This window comes from Drosophila subpulchrella, chromosome 2R (genome assembly GCF_014743375.2).
Source record: "Drosophila subpulchrella strain 33 F10 #4 breed RU33 chromosome 2R, RU_Dsub_v1.1 Primary Assembly, whole genome shotgun sequence".
Lineage (NCBI taxonomy): Eukaryota > Metazoa > Arthropoda > Insecta > Diptera > Drosophilidae > Drosophila > Drosophila subpulchrella.
The window spans coordinates 1,080,968-1,101,061 of record NC_050611.1 but is presented as its reverse complement, the minus strand read 5'-3'; the positions used below and the strand labels follow the sequence as shown (position 1 = coordinate 1,101,061).

At 47.2% G+C, this 20,094-nt stretch overlaps 7 protein-coding genes across 11 annotated transcripts; 5 read left to right on the top strand and 2 right to left on the bottom strand.

Moving 5' to 3' along the window:
• The first annotated feature begins 345 nt into the window (after positions 1-345).
• On the top strand, positions 346-4,101 carry LOC119549013 (PX domain-containing protein kinase-like protein). Of its 2 annotated transcripts, XM_037856654.1 has the most exons (8): positions 348-719; positions 822-1,107; positions 1,179-1,587; positions 1,650-1,831; positions 1,891-2,130; positions 2,189-2,496; positions 2,605-2,788; positions 2,887-4,101. In XM_037856654.1, exons 1-8 carry the CDS (start codon positions 618-620, stop codon positions 3,099-3,101), a joined length of 1,926 nt encoding a protein of 641 aa, XP_037712582.1. In that variant the 5' UTR covers positions 348-617; the 3' UTR covers positions 3,102-4,101. The 2 variants fall into 2 exon arrangements, with proteins under 2 accessions (XP_037712583.1, XP_037712582.1); XM_037856655.1 differs by lacking the exon at positions 2,605-2,788 and having other exon boundaries at positions 346-719.
• A 174-nt stretch (positions 4,102-4,275) lies between these two features.
• Positions 4,276-5,586, top strand: LOC119549014 (tctex1 domain-containing protein 1-B). Of its 2 annotated transcripts, none has more exons than XM_037856656.1 (4): positions 4,276-4,465; positions 4,928-5,008; positions 5,069-5,268; positions 5,320-5,560. In XM_037856656.1, exons 1-4 carry the CDS (start codon positions 4,343-4,345, stop codon positions 5,483-5,485), a joined length of 570 nt encoding a protein of 189 aa, XP_037712584.1. In that variant the 5' UTR covers positions 4,276-4,342; the 3' UTR covers positions 5,486-5,560. The 2 variants fall into 2 exon arrangements, with proteins under 2 accessions (XP_037712584.1, XP_037712585.1); XM_037856657.1 differs by lacking the exon at positions 4,276-4,465 and adding an exon at positions 4,633-4,716 and having other exon boundaries at positions 5,320-5,586.
• Positions 5,587-5,656: 70 nt separating this feature from the next.
• Positions 5,657-9,873, bottom strand: LOC119549012 (RNA-binding protein spenito). The gene is made up of 3 exons (XM_037856653.1): positions 9,736-9,873; positions 8,933-9,566; positions 5,657-8,867 (listed from the first exon to the last, which is right to left on the bottom strand). Exons 2-3 carry the CDS (start codon positions 9,490-9,492, stop codon positions 7,037-7,039), a joined length of 2,391 nt encoding a protein of 796 aa, XP_037712581.1. The 5' UTR covers positions 9,493-9,566; positions 9,736-9,873; the 3' UTR covers positions 5,657-7,036.
• A 483-nt stretch (positions 9,874-10,356) lies between these two features.
• LOC119550281 (septin-2-like) lies at positions 10,357-11,997 on the top strand. Its single transcript, XM_037858870.1, has 2 exons — positions 10,357-10,433; positions 10,522-11,997. The coding sequence occupies exon 2, from the start codon at positions 10,552-10,554 to the stop codon at positions 11,821-11,823; it is 1,272 nt and encodes a 423-aa protein (XP_037714798.1). The 5' UTR covers positions 10,357-10,433; positions 10,522-10,551; the 3' UTR covers positions 11,824-11,997.
• Positions 11,998-13,591: 1,594 nt separating this feature from the next.
• On the top strand, positions 13,592-15,375 carry LOC119550149 (septin-2-like). Its single transcript, XM_037858659.1, has 2 exons — positions 13,592-13,828; positions 13,917-15,375. The coding sequence occupies exon 2, from the start codon at positions 13,947-13,949 to the stop codon at positions 15,216-15,218; it is 1,272 nt and encodes a 423-aa protein (XP_037714587.1). The 5' UTR covers positions 13,592-13,828; positions 13,917-13,946; the 3' UTR covers positions 15,219-15,375.
• Positions 15,376-16,561: 1,186 nt separating this feature from the next.
• On the top strand, positions 16,562-18,174 carry LOC119551229 (zinc carboxypeptidase). Its single transcript, XM_037860468.1, has 2 exons — positions 16,562-16,974; positions 17,057-18,174. The coding sequence occupies exons 1-2, from the start codon at positions 16,627-16,629 to the stop codon at positions 18,047-18,049; spliced, it is 1,341 nt and encodes a 446-aa protein (XP_037716396.1). The 5' UTR covers positions 16,562-16,626; the 3' UTR covers positions 18,050-18,174.
• LOC119551228 (protein RRNAD1) lies at positions 18,104-19,913 on the bottom strand. Of its 3 annotated transcripts, XM_037860465.1 has the most exons (5): positions 19,788-19,913; positions 19,534-19,734; positions 18,647-19,464; positions 18,408-18,598; positions 18,104-18,351 (listed from the first exon to the last, which is right to left on the bottom strand). In XM_037860465.1, exons 1-5 carry the CDS (start codon positions 19,866-19,868, stop codon positions 18,272-18,274), a joined length of 1,371 nt encoding a protein of 456 aa, XP_037716393.1. In that variant the 5' UTR covers positions 19,869-19,913; the 3' UTR covers positions 18,104-18,271. The 3 variants fall into 3 exon arrangements, with proteins under 3 accessions (XP_037716393.1, XP_037716395.1, XP_037716394.1); XM_037860467.1 differs by lacking the exon at positions 19,788-19,913 and having other exon boundaries at positions 19,530-19,666; XM_037860466.1 differs by lacking the exon at positions 18,104-18,351 and having other exon boundaries at positions 18,413-18,588.
• Positions 19,914-20,094: the final 181 nt, after the last annotated feature.

Genomic DNA, 20,094 nt, shown 5'->3' with positions numbered 1-20,094 from the left:
ATGTTTTTGTAAGCGACAGTTCTGATTTAGAGCTGGCAGACCTGGAAAAAAATATCCGAATTGCTAAACGGTGGAACACTTGGCTTTTAATCGATAAACAAGCTGGGCTTTTGGTCCCTCAGCATTGGGTAAAATTTCGTTTACAAAAGAAAGCATCCTGAATAAAAACAAACGTTTTAAGAGAAGGGAAAATAAAGAAGATGGTTTGAAAAAAAGGTTAGATGCCCACATAAATGAACACCTCGGCAACGATACACATATAAATATGTATATTTAAAATTGGCGCTTTTATGAAACAAAAGAAATAAGAGATGCAGTCCTGCAAATTATCGATAATTAGATTTCGATACCAAACTGATAGTGAGTTCGCTGCAGTAAACAGGTGAAAAAAGTTATATATGTGTACGGGCCCAATTGGCCTTAAAAACCTGTATCGGGGTCGAGCAAGACAATCCGCAAATCCTATATGATCAGTGTTTAGTCGAGGAACTCGAAGACAACTAGTGTGAAGTCCACCCTGCTTCCAAAAGGGTGGGGACAAATCCCACACATACATACACTTATCAGGAGCAGCGCAGCTCGCCGAGTGAAGTGGAAAATGTATCCAAAGGAGTCCAATGGCCGTTTTTGCGAGCAGATATGAACGGAAATTGCCAATTGACGACACCCAAGCGCTGAGCTGCGAGATAACCGCTGTCCAGGAGGTCGCCGGACATACGGTAGGTGGAACCTTGGGGGGGTGGAGCTGCTGACCCCAGCGAAAAATCAATAATTGTTGATGATTTCATGCAATCGGTGTGCGTGTGTGTGTCTGGCTGCAGGAGTACCTGCTGCGCGTGTGGAGGGGCGCCAGCAACAAGGACTACTGGACCGTTCTGCGCCGCTACAATGACTTCGACCGGCTGGACAAGTCTCTCCGCGTCTCCGGCATCGAGCTGCCGCTGCCTCGCAAGCGCATCTTTGGTAACATGCGCCCGGAGTTCGTAGCTGAACGGAAGCAAGCCCTGCAAGTGTACATAAACGCCGTACTAATGAATCCCATATTGGCCTCCTCGCTGCCAGCCAAGCGCTTCGTCGATCCCGAGAGTTACTCGCAGTCCTTCCACGGTGGGTTCACTTTCCTAGAGCCCTAGATTGACCAAAATACCCATAATCTATATACCCTGATTTCTGTGCAGACCATGCCGTGCAGAATGCCATGCTCTGCCTGCGAAACGACTCTACGTGGTCGCTGGGCGGAACCATGGGCGCCATAGGCTGGCGCCTCCGAAAGCACTACTTTAAGGTGACTACCAAGCCGCCGGAGAAGAGCCACAACAAGCAGCTGGTCAAGAGCGGCTCGCAAACCCATCAGAGCAAGCATTTCGCTGCTGGGAGCAGCAATGGCAGCGGTCACTCCATCGATGCAGGAACCCTGGATCCGGGGGCCGAGGTGGTGGCCGAGTGGCTCGAGTACGGGCCAGACAAGTTCGTCGACGAGAAGGAAATCGGGGGCATAATGAAGAGCCTGATGGGCCTCCAGCATCCGCATATCGAGCCGGTGCTCCTGGCCGCCCACACTGAAAATGGATGCCTCGTTATCAGGAAGTCAGTATCTGAAGTAATCTTTCGCAGAGCAAGGCTAACATTATTGCATATTCCGCACATAGGTTCCATAAGCACGGTACCCTGAAGGATGTTTTGTGCATGGCCGCAAACCCAAAGAATCCCTTCCTCAGCAAGTACGGCAATCCGAAGGGGCGCACTGCCCTCTCGATGAAACAGGTTGCCACGTATGGCAAGCAGATCCTAGAGGCTCTCATATTTTTGCATTCCAAGGGATACGCATATGGTAAGTCAGGACAGGACACGTTGAAGAAACAAATAATTTAGTTTTTAAAATTCTTTAAGGTCATCTCCATTCCGGAAACATAGTGATAGTGGACGACTGTGTTAAGCTGCTGGACATCGAGAACTTTTTACTGGGCGTGCCAGCATTCTACCGGCCCTTTTTTATGCAGCACAGCAAGATCCATGCCATCGAGACTATTGATGTATACTGCTTTGGTCACGTCCTCTTCGAAATGGCCATGGGCTATCCGCTGCAGGAGTCTGTGGTGCGCCAGATCACTGAATGTCCAGAGGCGTTAAGTGGGTCCCTTTATATTAACAAGCATATTAGTTTCTTTTAACCTATTTGTCTTTGCAGAATGCCTGCTAGAGAGCATTCTGTCCAAGGAAGCTTGCAAGGCTGGCCTACCAACATTGGAGCAACTGCTGGGTCACAGATTCTTCACGCAATACGCTTCAAGTGAAAGCGCTGGCGCTGCTGCCAATGCTGAGAAGCCGTACTTCAAGCTATCCCTGAACGCCAAAGAGCTGCTAAAGCAGGCAGCCATCAAGAGCGAGAACCGCCTGCGGGACGAACAGAAGTCGGTGAAGAACCAGAAGCGCATCGTGCGCGTCCAGGAACTGATGAGCTCCGAGGAGGAGAAACGCAAGTCCAAGCAAAAAGCAGTTAGTTGCCCAATTCCCAACCATTACACGTAGATCAATCTCACACAGCCACTTAACGAACACTTTTTGGTTTCTCTTTTCGTTTATTTGATCGATGCTTACGTCTAGAAACTAGAGCACAAACAGTCGAAGCTAAAGCAGCAAGGTTCTATCCAAACAAACAATGGACGCTTGTCGCTTGTGGCTGCAACTGCAACAGCAGCTTCCTCCAGCACAGCGGTGGCTGGTGGGGCAGACTCCTTTAACCGCTCCGACAGCACTCCCGAGGAGCCCTTACTGGCCGGCATCAAATGTAGTTATCTAACAGCCGTTCACAGCTTCAAATTAGTAGTTTGTTAGCCTGTTCCTCCGAACTAACTTGACTCACATGCAATTCCGTCTTCCTTTCAGCACCACCGCTTACTCCGGGGCCGCACTTGGGCGCCATATATCAGCAGGTGCCGGCGTCGCCAGGCGCCTCCGTGGAACGGCAATCTTCGACTCCGAACATGCTAGCTGAGGATGCGGAGGACGGCGATGGCGACGAGCCGACCCGCTCCGCTCTACTCGAGTCCATCTGCAAGTTCAATCGCGGGTCGCTGCGTAAAGTACGCTCCAACGACTAGCTGGGGTACTAAAAGATTTATAAACATTACAATTTTTGGACCAAATGTGGCGTTATGAAATAACGGTGCAATCAAAAAATAACTCGGAAACTAATCGAATTCCAAAAGCTACATTTTTAGAGGCATATTTGAAAAAAGAAAAACAAAAAAAAACAAATCAGCAGATCGAAGACACCGCTGAGCATAGCATATACCCCAAAACAATCCAGCAATTACTATATGTACTAACGAAACCCACTGATTATAATTATTGCATCTTATACGTGTCCACTATACATTGCATACGATTTATCGGCTAAAAGAATATGTCTATTTATGTAAACAAGTTACATGTCACTCATTTGCGAACAGACTCCCAGATCGCAACTAAAGCTTTACCTATGTGTCCACTACACGACTGAAACTAACTTTGGTACGAATATCTAAAAATGAAAAACGGAAACAAAGAATCTTAAACAAACAGAAAATCGGGAAAGAAACGACAAGAAGAAATTTCGTACTTTCCAATATTTACATAAGTCTGCACCAAAATTTGCACGGGACGAGACGCTATTCTTTTATAAGGCCCACTGGCCCATATAGTACATGGATATGGATGTTAGATGTCTAAGAAACTGTTCCTCGGTGTTGTGCTATCTCCACCAGTGCGTTTTTATCGCCAATTTTTAGTAGTTGTACTGCAGGTTTTGTAAATTTGAGTTTTTTATATTTCGAAGAGCCACGAATGTTTTTAAAACACTCAACTGTTCGTAAAAGTCTAGACATACTCGGAGTCCTGGACTCAAAATAGTTGGAACAAAAGACAAAGACAAGGAAATGTGGCCAAGAATTCGCACTGTTATCGTTTTTCTTTTTATAGACAATTTATTAGGTGTGTATTTAACCGAATCCAAATTATGTATCGAGTATATTTATATTTGAATATGTGTATATACATGTAATTGATGTTTTGTGGCCACAAGAGCACCCAGTAATAACGTAAATATCGTATTATCATCTACCGACTGTGTGTATGTGTTTGATATGTATACTTTAAAAGGGAGTCGGAACCGAAATGCTAGCACGAAAGTAAAATGTATTCCCCACATTGCAAACCAAATAAAGTGTAAACTAATTGTCGTTGTAAACCGGACTTTAATCTCCTGTCGATCCAAGGGGGCTATCATTTTTCTGTTGTCTGAGATTAGATTTCTGTTTGAGTCTGGGAGTTCTCAAAATACGTTTAGTTAAACACAGTGATCATGGGTGACTCTCCGGAAGAGCGCCGTAGCAAGGACGCTGTGCCCGAGGTTTCCGCCAAGGAGGCGGAAACTGGCAAGGGGAAAAAGGAGAAGAAGGAAAAGTCGGCCGAGGGCAATCAGAAGGTAAGTTTGGCTGACAAGTGGCGCATAATTTGGCTCGGTATTGATTCAACAAGCGCCACGAATTGCCACGGCGACAGGCCGTCAAGCAATCTGGCAGGGAATGGCCTAATGGCATAATCATTTGTGGTTTTATGGGTAACCGCTACGCACTCGACCCGACTCGATTCCCCTAATACCAGGCAATGGCAGCCGCTGCAGCGAAGAACTGGTCGGGTCTGGTGGATCTCTGCCTGGGGCAGGAGCGCGAGAAGGTATACGATTGATTTTGCCATTATGGTTACAATAGGTATTTTATGTCTTTTTAATGAATTGATGCTTGTAACGGAATGTGAACACGGGAGTACATGGATTGCCTGAAATTTGGCCAAGTCACGCCATATCTTGTGGGAGTTCTATTGGGGGATACAGTGTCTAAGGCATTACTAACATGCATATTCGGTTTCCCATTTCATCGTCATGCAGAGGCCGGCGAGCAGCCAGCGCGGATCGCTGACCAAGTCCCATATAGGCGTTCCCCTGGGCATGGGTGCTCCGGCGGCAAAGGTAAGTCTGCACAGTGACCAGCCGTCCCCCTTTGTATCTTAAGGTCCGTATGATTCGCAGCCCACGATGCGCTTCATGCCCACCTACCGCCTGGAGTCAAAGAATCCTCTGAATAAGGAGCGCGTAGAGAACATCATCAAGGCGGTGATGAACCGACACTACAACGAAGAGTACATGTTCCATCCCAAGCACTCGCTCCACATGGCGGCCCAGGTCAGCGAGGAAATCAAGAACCGGATCAAGCTCGACAACTACGACAGGTGACTTGGTGCTGTGCCCATTTATTTCTGACTAAGCACATATCCCCCTAGATATCGCTACATAGTGCTGGTCACTGTGGGCGAATTCCTGATGCAAGGCCTCTACTCGATGGTGAACTTCTTGTGGGATGCTGAAAAAGATGGATTTGTGACCTACAGCGTGGAGAGACCTTCGTACTTTGCGGTCTGCACCACCTTTTACCTGTACTACGATTGAAATCGTCATTCTGGCGCCTTCGAGTTATTAAAATTGACGTTAATGCTTAACTGCAAAATGTTTGTACCTTGCTGTGTTGGTCATCAGATTAATTCACTTTGTTTGGCACTCGGACTTGCACTGTAACTCACAGCTCACGTTGTTTAACACCAGACTTTTTAACACATTAGGTAGGATTCGGTAGTTGACGTTTATTTAAATATCAGTGTAATAGTTTGATATAATATTTTCTCAAGCCTAAATTATTCGAACATCTGTCTAATGATGCAAGATCAAACGCAGTTAGATCGTTATAACTATCTCTGAGTGTACAGATTTACGATTGGTATATATATAAATAATATTTTTGAGAACACTCGCATACACAACACATGCACTAGGCCAACTCCTTGGATTATCATTGTAAATCGACTGATTTTTGTTCGTGAAATGACACTTGAACTCACAGAAACATAATGTAGCATGAACGCATGTATAAATTATAAACAAAACACCATTTTGTTGATAGCAGCCACAAGAAAACCAATGTAACAATTGCCAAACCCAATCAAACAGCAAAGACATTTTGGAGCAAATGCTACACGACGTTCTCTCTTCGGATGGAAGACGGATATAGATCGGGGATCGGAACACGATTTGGATATGGTAGCCACTTTCACGCACCCACAGGCCAAAATCACCAAGGAACCTCTGAGAGATCGAGGGGAACTGAACTGAAGCCCAGCTAGAATTAAACACTTCGCACTGATTGCTCTTGTTACGGGAAAATCGCACTGCAGACAATCTCTTGAGACACTTCGTAATGTTTGGTTGTGGACTCAACTGGACAATCAGACCACTACTTGGTGCACTTTTGTCGCACTGTATTTTCAGGATCACAAACTAAAGACCAAAAGGCGAAATCATCAGCGTAACACAAATGAAAATAGGAAATCAACTTTAAGGAACACAAAAACTGTTTCATCGAGATTATTATGCACTAGTTGTTGATCATAGGCGGACACTCGAATGGACTTTTTAGAAAATGTTTGGTTTTTTACTCATGTTGTTTTCATTCTCAGTTGTACACTTTAACATAATAAAATTGGAAAAATTGTATGGGTTGTTTTTAAATACAATCTTGATCGACTTTTTCGAACTTTTTAGCACAATAATAAAAAAGATGTATGAACTTCACTGGCACTAACACATCGAGAACTTGAAATGAAACCATAAAGAGAGATCCTGTCTGCAAAAGAAGGTTAATTAATGGTTAATTAATACGCGATAGGGGTCATGAGGTGTGGGTGATATCTCCTCGGTTCTGCTCATGTCTCTGGATGTGTGCATCATGTGTGTGTGTGTGTGTGCGGTGCTTGGAGGATGCACATACACGACCCATGCGTGTATGTAACCCCCTTGTCCTCCTCCTTTTGAGGGGCCATCTAAGATACGACTACGGCTTTTATGTTATAGTTAGGTGTGTCGGAGCCTCTCCTTGAGCACTGTGGCTAGTCATTACCTCCAGTTTGTCCAACACCTGCCTCTCCTCCCCACCGACTCAGCTACACTTTAGGCCGTTCCACCGCGCACAACCACTATGACCAGGTGGTCCTCCTTCAGACCCTCCTCTGTCAGACTGTGGCATGTGCGCTTTAGCAGCTCCGTGGAGAAGTCGCAGGGCGGAAAGGCGTACAGCACTCCGGTTGCCTCCGTCTCCTTGTTCAGTAGAGAGATGACGCCAGCCGCCTCCTTCTGCTTTAGGTAAGAGACCAGGTTTCTCAGCGGACGCGTCTGCACGCTGGCATCGTCGCAATTGGTGTCATTTGTTGAGCCGGCCAAGCCCATGAAGATAGCGTGCGACGAAGACGATGCAATTCGCTTTTGCACATCGTCCAGCTTTGGCGGATCCAAGCGCAGTCGCTGGGTGATGCGTAGGTTGTGCTTGCCCTCTTCGTCGCGCATCAGCGACTCGACAATATCTGTGTCGCCGTCCGTCAGATGGAACTTGGCTGGGAACAGGGAGCTCTTAAGGATCAGGGCTCCGGTCCACACTGTACTGCACTTGCGAGCCACCTCGGGCACTGTACTGGCTGATCCAAGAGCGTCGTTGCGGCGAGTCGACGTGTCGGAATCGGATCCGGGAGAGCGAGCGCGCTTCAAAGGCGATCTGGACCGAGAGCGTTCCACGCCAGGTTCCCGAGAGCTGGAGCGGGCTCCCCTGTCGTAAGATTCTCCAGGTGGGCGTCGCCACTCATCATCCACTCCTCCAGGAGGCGGCACCGACGAGGAGGACCCACCTAAGGACCCAGGATGCGGCGGCCTGTGAACATCATTGTGGTAGTGGTACATGCCGCGTCCTCTTCCACGATAGCCACCACGTCCGCGGTAGCCACCTCTGGGTGGATACGGGGAGTAGCCACCTCGCGGTGCGTAGGACGCAGACTCCTCGTAGTAGGGATCATATTCCGGACGCCGGTACTCCAACGCACTTTCGTCATATGGCGGCTTGGAGCCCTTAAATGGTGCTGCCGGTGTGGCGCCCGGTAGTTCTGCGAAGTCCGTGCGAAGTCGACGCTCCGGTCCGCCCAGGGGAAATCCTCGCATCTCTTTTACCGCCGCCGTGGCCGCCTCCACGGTCTCGTACTGAATGTAAGCGTATGGCTCGCCCTTTTGGTATTCGATCTTCTTGATCGCGCCGAAACGATCGAACTCTCGCTCCAGCTGAGTGACCGAGGTCCAGCCGCCCAATCCTCCGATCCACATACGAGTAGCCGGAGTCACCTTGCCGTATCCGATCTTGCACTGGAACTTGCCGATGTACTGCCCGGATAGCTCGATCTTTGCCCGGTGAGCCATATCCAGATTCTGGTAGCGCACAAACGCGAACGCGTTGCCCGTGCCAGGCGGTGGACGCTTGATGTCAATATCATCCACTACTCCATACTTGCCGAAGATGCGACGCAGCTCGTCGTCGGCAATGGTCACCTCTAGATTTCCTGCAAACAGGGTGCGCGTGGAAAGGGGATCGTCCTCGGGCTGCACGTGGTGCAAATAGTTGGGGAACTTGTCCTTTTTGCTCTCGGGCTTTTCGTAAGGAGCATGTGGACGTGGCGCCAGTGGTCTCATGGGAGCGTACTGATGGGGTGGTGCGTGGCCATGGAGGTGATGAGGATGGCCGCCGCGATGCAGAGGTGGACCGCGTGGCGGATGTGGATAGTCATGGTGCATTGGCCGGTAATCCCGTGGATGTACGGCGTGCGGATGCATATGCGGAGGACCGTAGCGGTCATAGGGATCAAGCGGGGGCCGGCGGTGATCCAGAGGAGCCCCCGGGCCCATGGGTGAGCGAGAGTAGTGATAGCGCTCGTAGTCTGGCGGGGACATGGAGTGCCCGCGGGGTCTATAAAATACCAAAAGCAAGTTAGGCTTTAGGAACAAGCTAAATTTTTAATGATGAAACCATACCTATACTCTGGCCTAGTGGTGGACTTGTACACCGGCTCCACAATGGCCATCTTGTCGTAGATGATGAGGCGCGGCTTGTGGTGCTTGGCCTCGCGTGCATCCTCCGGCGTCCGGAAGCAAACATAGGCCACCCTTTCATCCAGATCATGAGCCAGTCGCACACTGAAGTCTCCAAACTTCTTGTACTCGCGGTACAGTGTCTCCTCGATGAACTCGTCCGGAGCCTTGGGCGGCAGAGCGCTGACGCACAGGACCTTGTAGGCAGCGGGTCGCTCAGCGGGTGGAGGACCACGCAAGTAGGGCTCCCGGTGCGGAGAGCCGTAGCGGCCACGTGGACTTGGCGAGCGATCCAAGCGGCGTCGCATGCGCTCCGGCGACAGGCGCTCGGGAGAGTCGCCCGGCACCCCGCTGCCGTTGTCGTAGCCACGACCCATGCTCCGCGAGTTGCGCGACAAACTGCTCCTGGCGGCCGGACCCGGGGAGCGCGAGGCGCTGCGCTTCATGTTGTGGATTTTGATTGTGATTCGATCGGCTCCGGCTCCGTCTCGATGACTACTCATGGGCGGCTCTTCCGGTACTTCTTTCCTCGGTTGGTGCTGCTTGAGAACTTTCTCGCAATTTGGTTGTGTGGATTCTGCGAATTATTCGAGATACGAGCCTTGTGAAAGTACTGGTGAAAAGCAAGCAGACAAGCGGCGGCCGAGTGAAAAGAAAATGGCGGAGCCCCGACGACAAAAAAAAAACGCTGAAGGCGGAAAATACCCCAAAACCACGAAAATGAGCATTGTTTCCAGTGTCCTTACCTCTTTTGCTTGCGTCAAAAGATAATTACAGTGCTTTTTTCCCAATATATCGCGAATATTCCTCGGATTCTTAAATTTTCTGCGGCTTTGCAAATTCTGTATGCGTCGAAAGTGGAATGCGGTTATCGATAGCCATCAGACCAGTGTTGGCATCGTGGCATCGTCGATAACATCGACCCACATTTGGCTATTTTCAAGCCTGTAATGAAATAATTTAATTAATAGAAGTACATATGTTTAAAATATATTATTCTTTTTTATTTATAAACGTTATTTTTAAGGCATTATTTCTTTGGCAATATATCGTAGAGTTGTTTGTTAATTTAGTTAGCTCATAGTTTTATACTGGCTATAAGCTTTATATAAATAAATATTCCGACAATCTAAACTCCGCAAGCGTAGCAATTTAAGAAATTTCACATTTAACGATGGGTGTACCATATTTTGAAGTCTCAACAACAGCTCATTCATAATGTTTTTCGAAATAAACATACATATTTTATTGGTTGTGTTATAGCTAAACCTACTCATCTATTTTCAGTCGAGATGTATTTTGTTATCGAGCAGCACTCTCTCGATAAGCATTTGACGCGGCATCTCGTTCAAATTCGTCAAGGGTACAGGTAAAATAGATCACAGGTAGAAAGGGACAGAACAGAATTAAAATCTCGTTATATACCACATGCCGGAAAACCCAAGTAAGTGATTAGAAAGAAAGGCAGGGGTTTTCACAAGCAGCTGCCTTAAGTTTTTCGAATATAAAGAGTGGCGCCCGTTGCCATTCAGACCCATTGTTTTGCCAGAACCAAAAGCGAAATGGTGCATTTAGCGACTGAAAAGAAGACCCAGGAGGTGTCGCCGAAAGCCCCCAGGCAGCTCCAGCTAGGTGGCCACGTGGGGTTCGACACTCTGCCGGACCAACTGGTCAACAAGAGCGTCCAGAACGGTTTCAGCTTCAATATACTGTGCATCGGGGAGACGGCTCTCGGCAAATCCACGCTCATGGACACGCTGTTTAACACCAGCTTTGGGTCCACGCCCAGTCCGCACAACCTTCCCAATGTGAAGCTAAAGGCATGCACATACGAGCTGCAGGAGAGTAGCGTCCGCCTCAAGCTGACCGTCTGCGACACGATCGGATATGGTGACCAGGTGAACAAGGAGGACAGCTATAAGGCTCTGGTGGAGTATGTGGACAGCCAGTTCGAGGCGTACCTGCAGGAGGAGCTCAAGATCCAGCGTGCGATGGCCAGTGGTCACGATGGACGCGTACACGCTTGTCTGTACTTTATCTGCCCCACTGGCCATGGACTGAAAGCAATGGACTTGGTGTGCATGAAACAGCTGGACACTCGGGTCAACATTATACCCGTTATCGCCAAGGCGGACACCATCTCCAAGTCCGAATTGTCTGGGTTCAAGGAGCGGATAATGGAGGAATTGCGCCGGAACAAAGTGAGCATCTACCAGTTTCCTACGGACGATGAGACAGTGGCCGATACCAACGCCTCCATGAATGGGCATCTGCCCTTTGCCGTTGTTGGCAGTACAGAATTCGTGAAGGTGGCCGGAAAGCAGGTCCGTGCCCGGCAATATCCCTGGGGAGCGGTACACATAGAGAACGAATCGCACTGTGACTTTGTGAAGCTGCGCGAGATGCTCATACGCACAAATATGGAGGATCTGCGTGAGCTAACCCACACACGACACTATGAGCTCTTCCGTCAGCGGCGCCTGCAACAAATGGGCTTTGTGGACGTGGATAGCAACAACCAGCCGGTGTCCTTCCAGCAGACCTTCGAGTCGAAGAGATCCGATCATCTGGCCAGCCTGCAGGCCAAGGAGGAGGAAGTACGGCAGATGTTCGTGCAGCGGGTCAAGCAGAAGGAGAACGAGCTAAAGGACAGTGAGAAGGACCTGCACACCAAGTTTGAGCGATTGAAGCGCGAGCACCTTGAGGAGAAGGCGCAACTGGAAGATGCGCGTCGCAAGCTGGAGGAAGAATGCCAGGAGTTGCAGCGTCGCAGGCTGCAGCTGGTCAATGCTGGTACGCACACACTCACATTGGGCAGGAGCAAGAAGAAGTAGCCTACTATTAAGTGTTTCGAATTTTAAACGATTTCGATTTTTATTAATCTTACGATGCGATACGATCGATTTGTACTTTACAGTTAAGGAATTTTAATCAAACAACATAAATATAATGCTATTCTTAGTCGTAAATGTAGATATAAGGCATGACGATTTTCTCATACTTTTAGAAAAAAGTGCAAAAAAATAGATTCTTGACTGAACTTACTCGTTTTTATGGATTGATTTGGGTTTTGGTTTGAAATCTTAATAGTACAAGGTGAGTTCCAAAGTAAACAGGCCTTTTAAAAAAAAGACAGAACTAATAGTTTTTTCGGCAAAATCAATTTATTTTATTCAAAATAGTCTCCTGCTTTAACACAGCGTTTTGCACGGTCCAAAAGCATGTCGAACGAGTGTTTTAGCTCGTTGCCCGGTATGGCCGCCAGTATGCCGGTGCAAGCCTTTTGAATGGCCTCTACGTCTGCATAACGCTTTCCTTTCATCGGCAAATGCATTTTTCCGAAAAGGTAGAAGTCGCACGGTGCCATATCAGGTGAATTCGGGGAGTGGTTGATGGTTAAAATGTGATTTTTGGTCAAATAGTCGGACACAAGCGCCGATCGATGAGACGGCGCATTATCGTGCAACAAACGCCAACTTCCATCTTCGCGATATTCGGGCCGAACACGTCGAATACGGCGCACCAAACGCTTCAAAACTCCAAGGTAGAATTCCGCATTAACGTTTTGGCCGGGTGGAACAAATTCATTGTGGACAATACCCTTGGAATCATAAAAACAAATCAGCATTGTCTTCACTTTTGACTTCTCCAAGCGCGATTTTTTGGGTTTCGGCTCGTCCGGCGCCTTCCATTCAGCACTCTGGCGTTTCGTTTCGGGATCAATTTGAAAACACCACGTTTCGCCACCAGTCACAATCTTGTAAAGGAAGTTCGGGTCTTTTTTTGCCTCTTTAATGATGTCCTTCGAATGTTGAATTCTGAGCAATTTTTCGACGTCAGTCAATTTGTGCGGAACAAACCGTGCACACACCTTTTGTAAGCCCAAATGTTCGGTCAAAATGCGATAAATCGATGTTTTGGAGATGTTCAATTCTATTTCCATGAATTTTAATGATGATTTCGGCTGATTTTTTATGAATTCACGCACAGTTTCGATGGAATTTTCGGTGATCACGGATTTTGATTGGCCCACATGTTCATCGTCATTTATGTCCTCACGACCACTTTTAAAACGTTGAAACCACTCGAGCACTCTGCTACGGGATAGGCAATCATCGCCATAAACTTTTTTCATCAATTGAAACGTTTCGGTAAAAGTTTTATCAATTTTAAAACAAAATTTAATGTTGGCTCTTTGTTCGAAGTTCATTTTCGCACCGATGACAAAAACATACTGACACTTAAGACGCAATAACCTCACTTCCTTCGAAAGTGGAATGCGGTTATCGATAGCCATCACACATTTGGCTATTTTTAAGCCTGTAATGAAATAATTTAATTAATATAAGTAGTAAATAAAAAATATATAACATATGTTTAAAATATTATTATTCTTTTTTATTTATAAACTTGATTTTTAAGACATTATTTCTTTGGCAATATATCGTAAAGTTGTTTGTTAATTTAGTTAGCTCATAGTTTTATACTGTTAATAAGCTTTATATAAATAAATATTCCGACAATCTAAACTCAGCAAGCGTAGCAATTTAAGAAATTTCACGTTTAACGATGGGTGTACCATATTTTTAAGTCTCAACAGCAGCTCATTCATAATGTTTTTCGAAATAAACATACATATTTTATTGGTTGTTTTATAGCTAAACCTACTCATCTATTTTCAGTCGAGATGTATTTTGTTATCGAGCAGCAGTCTCTCGATAAGCATTTGACGCGGCATCTCGTTCAAATTCGTCAAGGGTACAGGTAAAATAGATCACAGGTAGAAAGGGACAGAACAGAATTAAAATCTCGTTATATACCACATGCCGGAAAACCCAAGTAAGTGATTAGAAAGAAAGGCAGGGGTTTTCACAAGCAGCTGCCTTAAGTTTTTCGAATATAAAGAGTGGCGCCCGTTGCCATTCAGACCCATTGTTTTGCCAGAACCAAAAGCGAAATGGTGCATTTAGCGACTGAAAAGAAGACCCAGGAGGTGTCGCCGAAAGCCCCCAGGCAGCTCCAGCTAGGTGGCCACGTGGGGTTCGACACTCTGCCGGACCAACTGGTCAACAAGAGCGTCCAGAACGGTTTCAGCTTCAATATACTGTGCATCGGGGAGACGGCTCTCGGCAAATCCACGCTCATGGACACGCTGTTTAACACCAGCTTTGGGTCCACGCCCAGTCCGCACAACCTTCCCAATGTGAAGCTAAAGGCATGCACATACGAGCTGCAGGAGAGTAGCGTCCGCCTCAAGCTGACCGTCTGCGACACGATCGGATATGGTGACCAGGTGAACAAGGAGGACAGCTATAAGGCTCTGGTGGAGTATGTGGACAGCCAGTTCGAGGCGTACCTGCAGGAGGAGCTCAAGATCCAGCGTGCGATGGCCAGTGGTCACGATGGACGCGTACACGCTTGTCTGTACTTTATCTGCCCCACTGGCCATGGACTGAAAGCAATGGACTTGGTGTGCATGAAACAGCTGGACACTCGGGTCAACATTATACCCGTTATCGCCAAGGCGGACACCATCTCCAAGTCCGAATTGTCTGGGTTCAAGGAGCGGATAATGGAGGAATTGCGCCGGAACAAAGTGAGCATCTACCAGTTTCCTACGGACGATGAGACAGTGGCCGATACCAACGCCTCCATGAATGGGCATCTGCCCTTTGCCGTTGTTGGCAGTACGGAGTTCGTGAAGGTGGCCGGAAAGCTGGTCCGTGCCCGGCAATATCCCTGGGGAGCGGTACACATAGAGAACGAATCGCACTGTGACTTTGTGAAGCTGCGCGAGATGCTCATACGCACAAATATGGAGGATCTGCGTGAGCTAACCCACACACGACACTATGAGCTCTTCCGTCAGCGGCGCCTGCAACAAATGGGCTTTGTGGACGTGGATAGCAACAACCAGCCGGTGTCCTTCCAGCAGACCTTCGAGTCGAAGAGATCCGACCATCTGGCCAGCCTGCAGGCCAAGGAGGAGGAAGTACGGCAGATGTTCGTGCAGCGGGTCAAGCAGAAGGAGAACGAGCTAAAGGACAGTGAGAAGGACCTGCACACCAAGTTTGAGCGATTGAAGCGCGAGCACCTTGAGGAGAAGGCGCAACTGGAAGATGCGCGTCGCAAGCTGGAGGAAGAATGCCAGGAGTTGCAGCGTCGCAGGCTGCAGCTGGCCAATGCTGGTACGCACACACTCACATTGGGCAGGAGCAAGAAGAAGTAGCCTACTATTAAGTGTTTCGAATTTTAAACGATTTCGATTTTTATTAATCTTACGATGCGATACGATCGATTTGTACTTTACAGTTAAGGAATTTTAATCAAACAACATAAATATAATGCTATTCTTAGTCGTAAATGTAGATATAAGGCATGACGATTTTCTCATACTTTTAGAAAAAAGTGCAAAAAAATAGATTCTTGACTGAACTTACTCGTTTTTATGGATTGATTTGGGTTTTGGTTTAAAATCTTAATAGTACTTGTATATTTTTGATAAAAATAAAACATGGGGTTGCGGAATTTTTATAGAGGTGTTATCTATGTATATGCCATGCTATGGTAGGCGAATGCACTTGTCCAAAGATCAAATCTTTATGATATTCACTGTAGCATTTTACTCTTCGGAATATTTTAGGACATACCTATTGTTTGTTTGATATTTCATAATATTTGTACTAGTTTATATGAAATGTTAGACTAATTTTAAAAGTGGGTTGAGGCAGTGGCGGATCCAGAGACGATTCTTGGGGGGGGGAAATTGAACTTGTTCTTCGATTTGGGGTTCAATCTTATTATTGCGAGAGAAATACAGTACAAATTATAAAACAAAAATTATTCATCCCAATTTTTAGGTAAACAAAGTGGTTATATTTGAAAAGTCAACCATATGCATGCATTACAGAGTGCATGCATTTTCAATTTCCCTATTTCCCCCCCCGTGGATCCGCCACTGGTTGAGGGTTAAAGGTCTGGAGTTATGTACATATGTACAACACTTTTGAACAACAATTTTTGAACTTTATAGAGTTTAGTTTAATAGGTCCTTACAGCTGAAATTCTAAAGGTTTTCACAGGGAAAAATTATGTCTCCAATACCAATAATTTAAAAAATCACTATCTGAATATACATGTAAAATATTTTGAAGTAAATCTTTTAATATAAAATTTAATGAAAATAATGGTGAAAAACAGTTATAGTTCAAACTATTATAAAGTTAACCATTATCTTATATTAATTAAGTACCTATGTATGTTAATTTTGATTTTATTATAGGTATATGGGGATACAGTACAAATTAAACTAGAGTAATTTGATACATTTCTATAATTTGTAATCGTAAAGTAGAAATTTAAGAAAATTACCTGACTGGCACACCTTGTAAAATATGAAAATGGGTTACTTTTCGCGGAATCGTTGTAAGGCCGCCATATGTGTATGCAAAATATGGTCGCTGGAAACCCTGGCTTAGCCAACAGCTGTGGTGGAACTTCTGGTTTTCACGCCCTGCCCGCAAGCAGCCCTCCTCCATTTCATTCCGCTGATAGCGACTACCTCTCTGCGGTTCGGTTCTCTCTCTCTCTCTGGCAAACAAAACAAAGTGGAAAAATAGAAAACAATTTTTATAAATATGCTAACGTCGCGGATCGGAGCGCAATGGTTAGTCATTCTGATACTGACGATGGCAGCGAGCACTACTAAACTGGAAAGTGGAACGTGCCCGGTGGCGACGGCCTCCGGCTGCGGAGTAGCTCCTCCGGACCAGGCCCGCTACGACAACTACCGCATCTACAACGTGGAGTTCGAGAACGAGGAGCAGATCGAACTGTTCCAGAAGCTGGAGGAGCAGAGCGACAGCCTCACCTTCATCGGCCATGCCCGCGAGATTGGCCAGAAGTTGTCCATTCTGGTGGCGGCGCATCGCGTGGCTGATATTGCCGACCTGATCAAGACCTACAAAGTTAAGCACCGGGTTCTGGTGAGTTGCTATAAATAAGTCAACAAGTTGACTTGGTACCTATGTACATATGTATTTACTAAACGAGGAAACCCTCTTTTAGACCTACAATTTCCAGGAGAAGATCGACCGTAATCTGGGCGAGGTTCAGCCGGAGAGCATTGATGCCTCGAAGTTTGACTGGCAGCACTTCTTCCACCTGAAGACCATCTACGAGTGGCTGGATAAAATGGCCGAGAAGTACCCACAGCGCGTGACCGTGCTGGACATGGGCACCAGCACTCAGGGCAATGCCATCAAGGGCGTCAAGCTGAGCAGCAGCCCCAGTAACAAGGCCATCTTCATTGAGAGTGGCATCCATGCCAGGGAGTGGATTGCCCCAGCCGCGGCCACTTACATCATCAACCAGCTGCTCACCTCCCAGGATCCGAAGGTGCAGAAACTGGCCCAGGACTACAACTGGTTCGTCTTCCCCTGTGTCAACCCCGATGGCTACAAGTACACATTCGAGCACGATCGAATGTGGCGCAAGAATCGTCAGTTGTTCGGCACCTGCCGTGGGGTGGACCTCAATAGGAACTACCCGGACCACTGGAACTCAACGGGCTCCAGCAGCGATCCCACCCGCTACGATTTTGCAGGACCCTCAGCTGGTAGCGAGCTGGAGACCCAGCGCTTGATTGAGTTCATACGTGCAAACGCGGGTAAGGAGCAGATCAAGACGTACATTGCGCTGCACTCCTACTCCCAAATGCTGATGTTCCCATATGGTTACACCAAGGAGCGGGTGTCCAACTACGACGACCTGCAGGAGTTCGGCAAGAAGGCATCGGCGGCGATCAAGGCGGAGAGCGGCAGGGATTACGTCAGTGGCAGTCTGTACGAAACCATCTATCCGTCGAGCGGCGGCAGCATGGATTGGGCGCATTCCGAGGCGGGTATCCCGATAGCATACACCTTCGAGCTGCGCGGTCCTCCGGATAGCCAGGACCTCTTCATCCTGCCCGCAGTGGAGATCCAGCCCACTGCCAGCGAAGCTTTCACCGCCATTCGCGCCATCGTTGAAGCGGCGGCCGAGAAGGGCTACTACAAGTGAAGGCCCTGGATTTGCCAGCTTGTTTTACGTTCAACGATCTAGACAAACTCTAAGTGCATTTTTTATCGGCAACACGATATTATCTTTATCTATATAAAAATAAACTCATATAAAGACAACATAAAGTGTAATCACAAAGCCACTTAACGATAAGATTCAGACGGCATGTCACTTCTGCGGGATTTATGGTCGTCAGATTAGGGTAATTCTACCCTATCCGAGTTAGGGTTTCACGGCCCTGGTAATGTGGTTCCTAGGTGAGAGGCGGGGATCGAAAATGGCCTCTATCTGCACTTGGCAGTCTGCAAGAAGGGGGTTCTTAATACTTGATTGTTCTCTGTTAAAACTTGAACTATACCGTTTTCCATTAGAAACAGGCAGCGATCATAGAGAATAATGCTCTCCACCAGTGGAGCCATAATTAATCGAAGTGTGTAGAAGGAAACTATCCGCTGCCAGTTGGCCAGGTCTGTTTGTAACTGCTCGTTACTCAGAATCCGGCTGTCCAGAGCTTCAAATCGAGTTCCCTGCACGGCTTTCTGGAAATATCTAAGCAACATGCTGGCTATCGATGTCTTGGGAATAGGATTAACTTACTGGTGGAACGTCATGCCGGGTGAATGCTTTACATTCCGCAGAGCACAGTGCCGGAGGTCTGGAAACTGCTGGACAATGATTCGCTCGGCGGCGGCCCGCAGAGAGTGTATCCGGAGGTGCTCGTAGTCCCCAGCACTGAGACGATCGGTATACACCTCCAAGGCGTGGCAAGAGATCTCGCGGGCCTCGTAACTGAGCTGGCATCCTGGTGTGTTCCTGAGAAATCTGCTGAGCGGGTAGCCATGTACTTGCTCCCTGGGATGCGTGGGTTGGGTGGTCATTTTCTGGTAGCAACAGCCCACAAAATTGAGGAACCTAGCCTGCGGGCAGCCGAGGAACATGCGCATCAATGTCGGTCCCAGGTTTCCACACGGATGTAGGCCGATGATTCCGAAACGGAACTTGTCGTCTTCCAGCTGCAGCGCCTTCCGGATGCTGGAGAGGAACTGAGCTGGCTGCGTGCTGGTCTCCAAACGCTGTGTGAGATGCACTGGTCGCCGGAAGTGCCTGGTTTCCGCCTGCGACAGATGTTTCGCTGCCATGGACTCGAGTTTCAGATCGATTTCCCCCGCCTGCTGGTTGAGATCAGGTTGCATTTCAAAGCAGCACACTTGCAGTCCGTATCCATAGCCCAGAATGCGTGCCAAATGACCCACACCGGCTCCGAAGTCCACGATAAAATCAACAGGTGTCTGTCGATGACTAAGAGCACAAATCTCTGCCATCCGGGCGACCTCGTGCTGCTTCTTGGGCTTCACCCGCTTCAGGAACATGTGCTTTAGTTTGGGATGATCCAGGAGTGTGCAGGGAAAGGAGTTCTACATCGGGTTAGACATTTAAATACATGGTGGTGATTCTTGTTCAGAAACCGAAGGGATTTTACCAACTTCGAGTTGTTTCTTGGGTGCACGGCCGATGCAGAGGTTGCGCAGCTCCTGTCGCAAGTCCAGTAGATCCACTGGCCAGTTCAGCTGCAGATCATGATCCTCGTTTTGGAGCAGATCTCCTAGGTTTTCCAAGGGAATGTTTTCCAAGTGCTGCTGCCAGTTTTCAGGAAGCTTACTCCAATGGTCGTCCAGAAAGAAGTCCTATAAATAACGCTGTTTTATTTAACTCTTATACATATATTGTAAGTTCTAACCAGAACATAAGCATCCAGCAACCACTCATACTTTTTCAGCAATGCCAAGCTTTTATCCAGTTTTTCTTTTATGAACAACATTTCTTAAAAAGGAATAATGAATAAAGATAAAATGTACATCACAACATTACATCAAATACATTTCAGTTAGTGGAGCTTCCAACCATTCGACTAGTCGATTATAATAACTATACGGTATCGATGTAATGATGATATCAAGTTTTTCACGCTCAATGCTTATCAATTTGTTCTTTTATATATTTGCCCTGAGCAGTTTAGTACGTTCTCAATCAAAATTTAATATATT

Coding starts and splice junctions, on each gene's coding strand:
- LOC119549013 (XM_037856654.1), top strand. CDS start 618: ATGGCCGTTTTTGCGAGCAGATATGAACGGAAATTGCCAATTGACGAC. Junction 720..821: donor AGGAGGTCGCCGGACATACG/GTAGGTGGAACC, acceptor GTCTGGCTGCAG/GAGTACCTGCTGCGCGTGTG. Junction 1,588..1,649: donor GGATGCCTCGTTATCAGGAA/GTCAGTATCTGA, acceptor TTCCGCACATAG/GTTCCATAAGCACGGTACCC.
- LOC119549014 (XM_037856656.1), top strand. CDS start 4,343: ATGGGTGACTCTCCGGAAGAGCGCCGTAGCAAGGACGCTGTGCCCGAG. Junction 4,466..4,927: donor CGGCCGAGGGCAATCAGAAG/GTAAGTTTGGCT, acceptor ATCGTCATGCAG/AGGCCGGCGAGCAGCCAGCG. Junction 5,009..5,068: donor TGGGTGCTCCGGCGGCAAAG/GTAAGTCTGCAC, acceptor TATGATTCGCAG/CCCACGATGCGCTTCATGCC.
- LOC119549012 (XM_037856653.1), bottom strand. CDS start 9,492: ATGAGTAGTCATCGAGACGGAGCCGGAGCCGATCGAATCACAATCAAA. Junction 8,868..8,932: donor ACCACTAGGCCAGAGTATAG/GTATGGTTTCAT, acceptor GGTATTTTATAG/ACCCCGCGGGCACTCCATGT.
- LOC119550281 (XM_037858870.1), top strand. CDS start 10,552: ATGGTGCATTTAGCGACTGAAAAGAAGACCCAGGAGGTGTCGCCGAAA.
- LOC119550149 (XM_037858659.1), top strand. CDS start 13,947: ATGGTGCATTTAGCGACTGAAAAGAAGACCCAGGAGGTGTCGCCGAAA.
- LOC119551229 (XM_037860468.1), top strand. CDS start 16,627: ATGCTAACGTCGCGGATCGGAGCGCAATGGTTAGTCATTCTGATACTG. Junction 16,975..17,056: donor AAGTTAAGCACCGGGTTCTG/GTGAGTTGCTAT, acceptor ACCCTCTTTTAG/ACCTACAATTTCCAGGAGAA.
- LOC119551228 (XM_037860465.1), bottom strand. CDS start 19,868: ATGTTGTTCATAAAAGAAAAACTGGATAAAAGCTTGGCATTGCTGAAA. Junction 19,465..19,533: donor CACCCAAGAAACAACTCGAA/GTTGGTAAAATC, acceptor AACCCGATGTAG/AACTCCTTTCCCTGCACACT. Junction 18,352..18,407: donor CCTGTTTCTAATGGAAAACG/GTATAGTTCAAG, acceptor CCCTTCTTGCAG/ACTGCCAAGTGCAGATAGAG.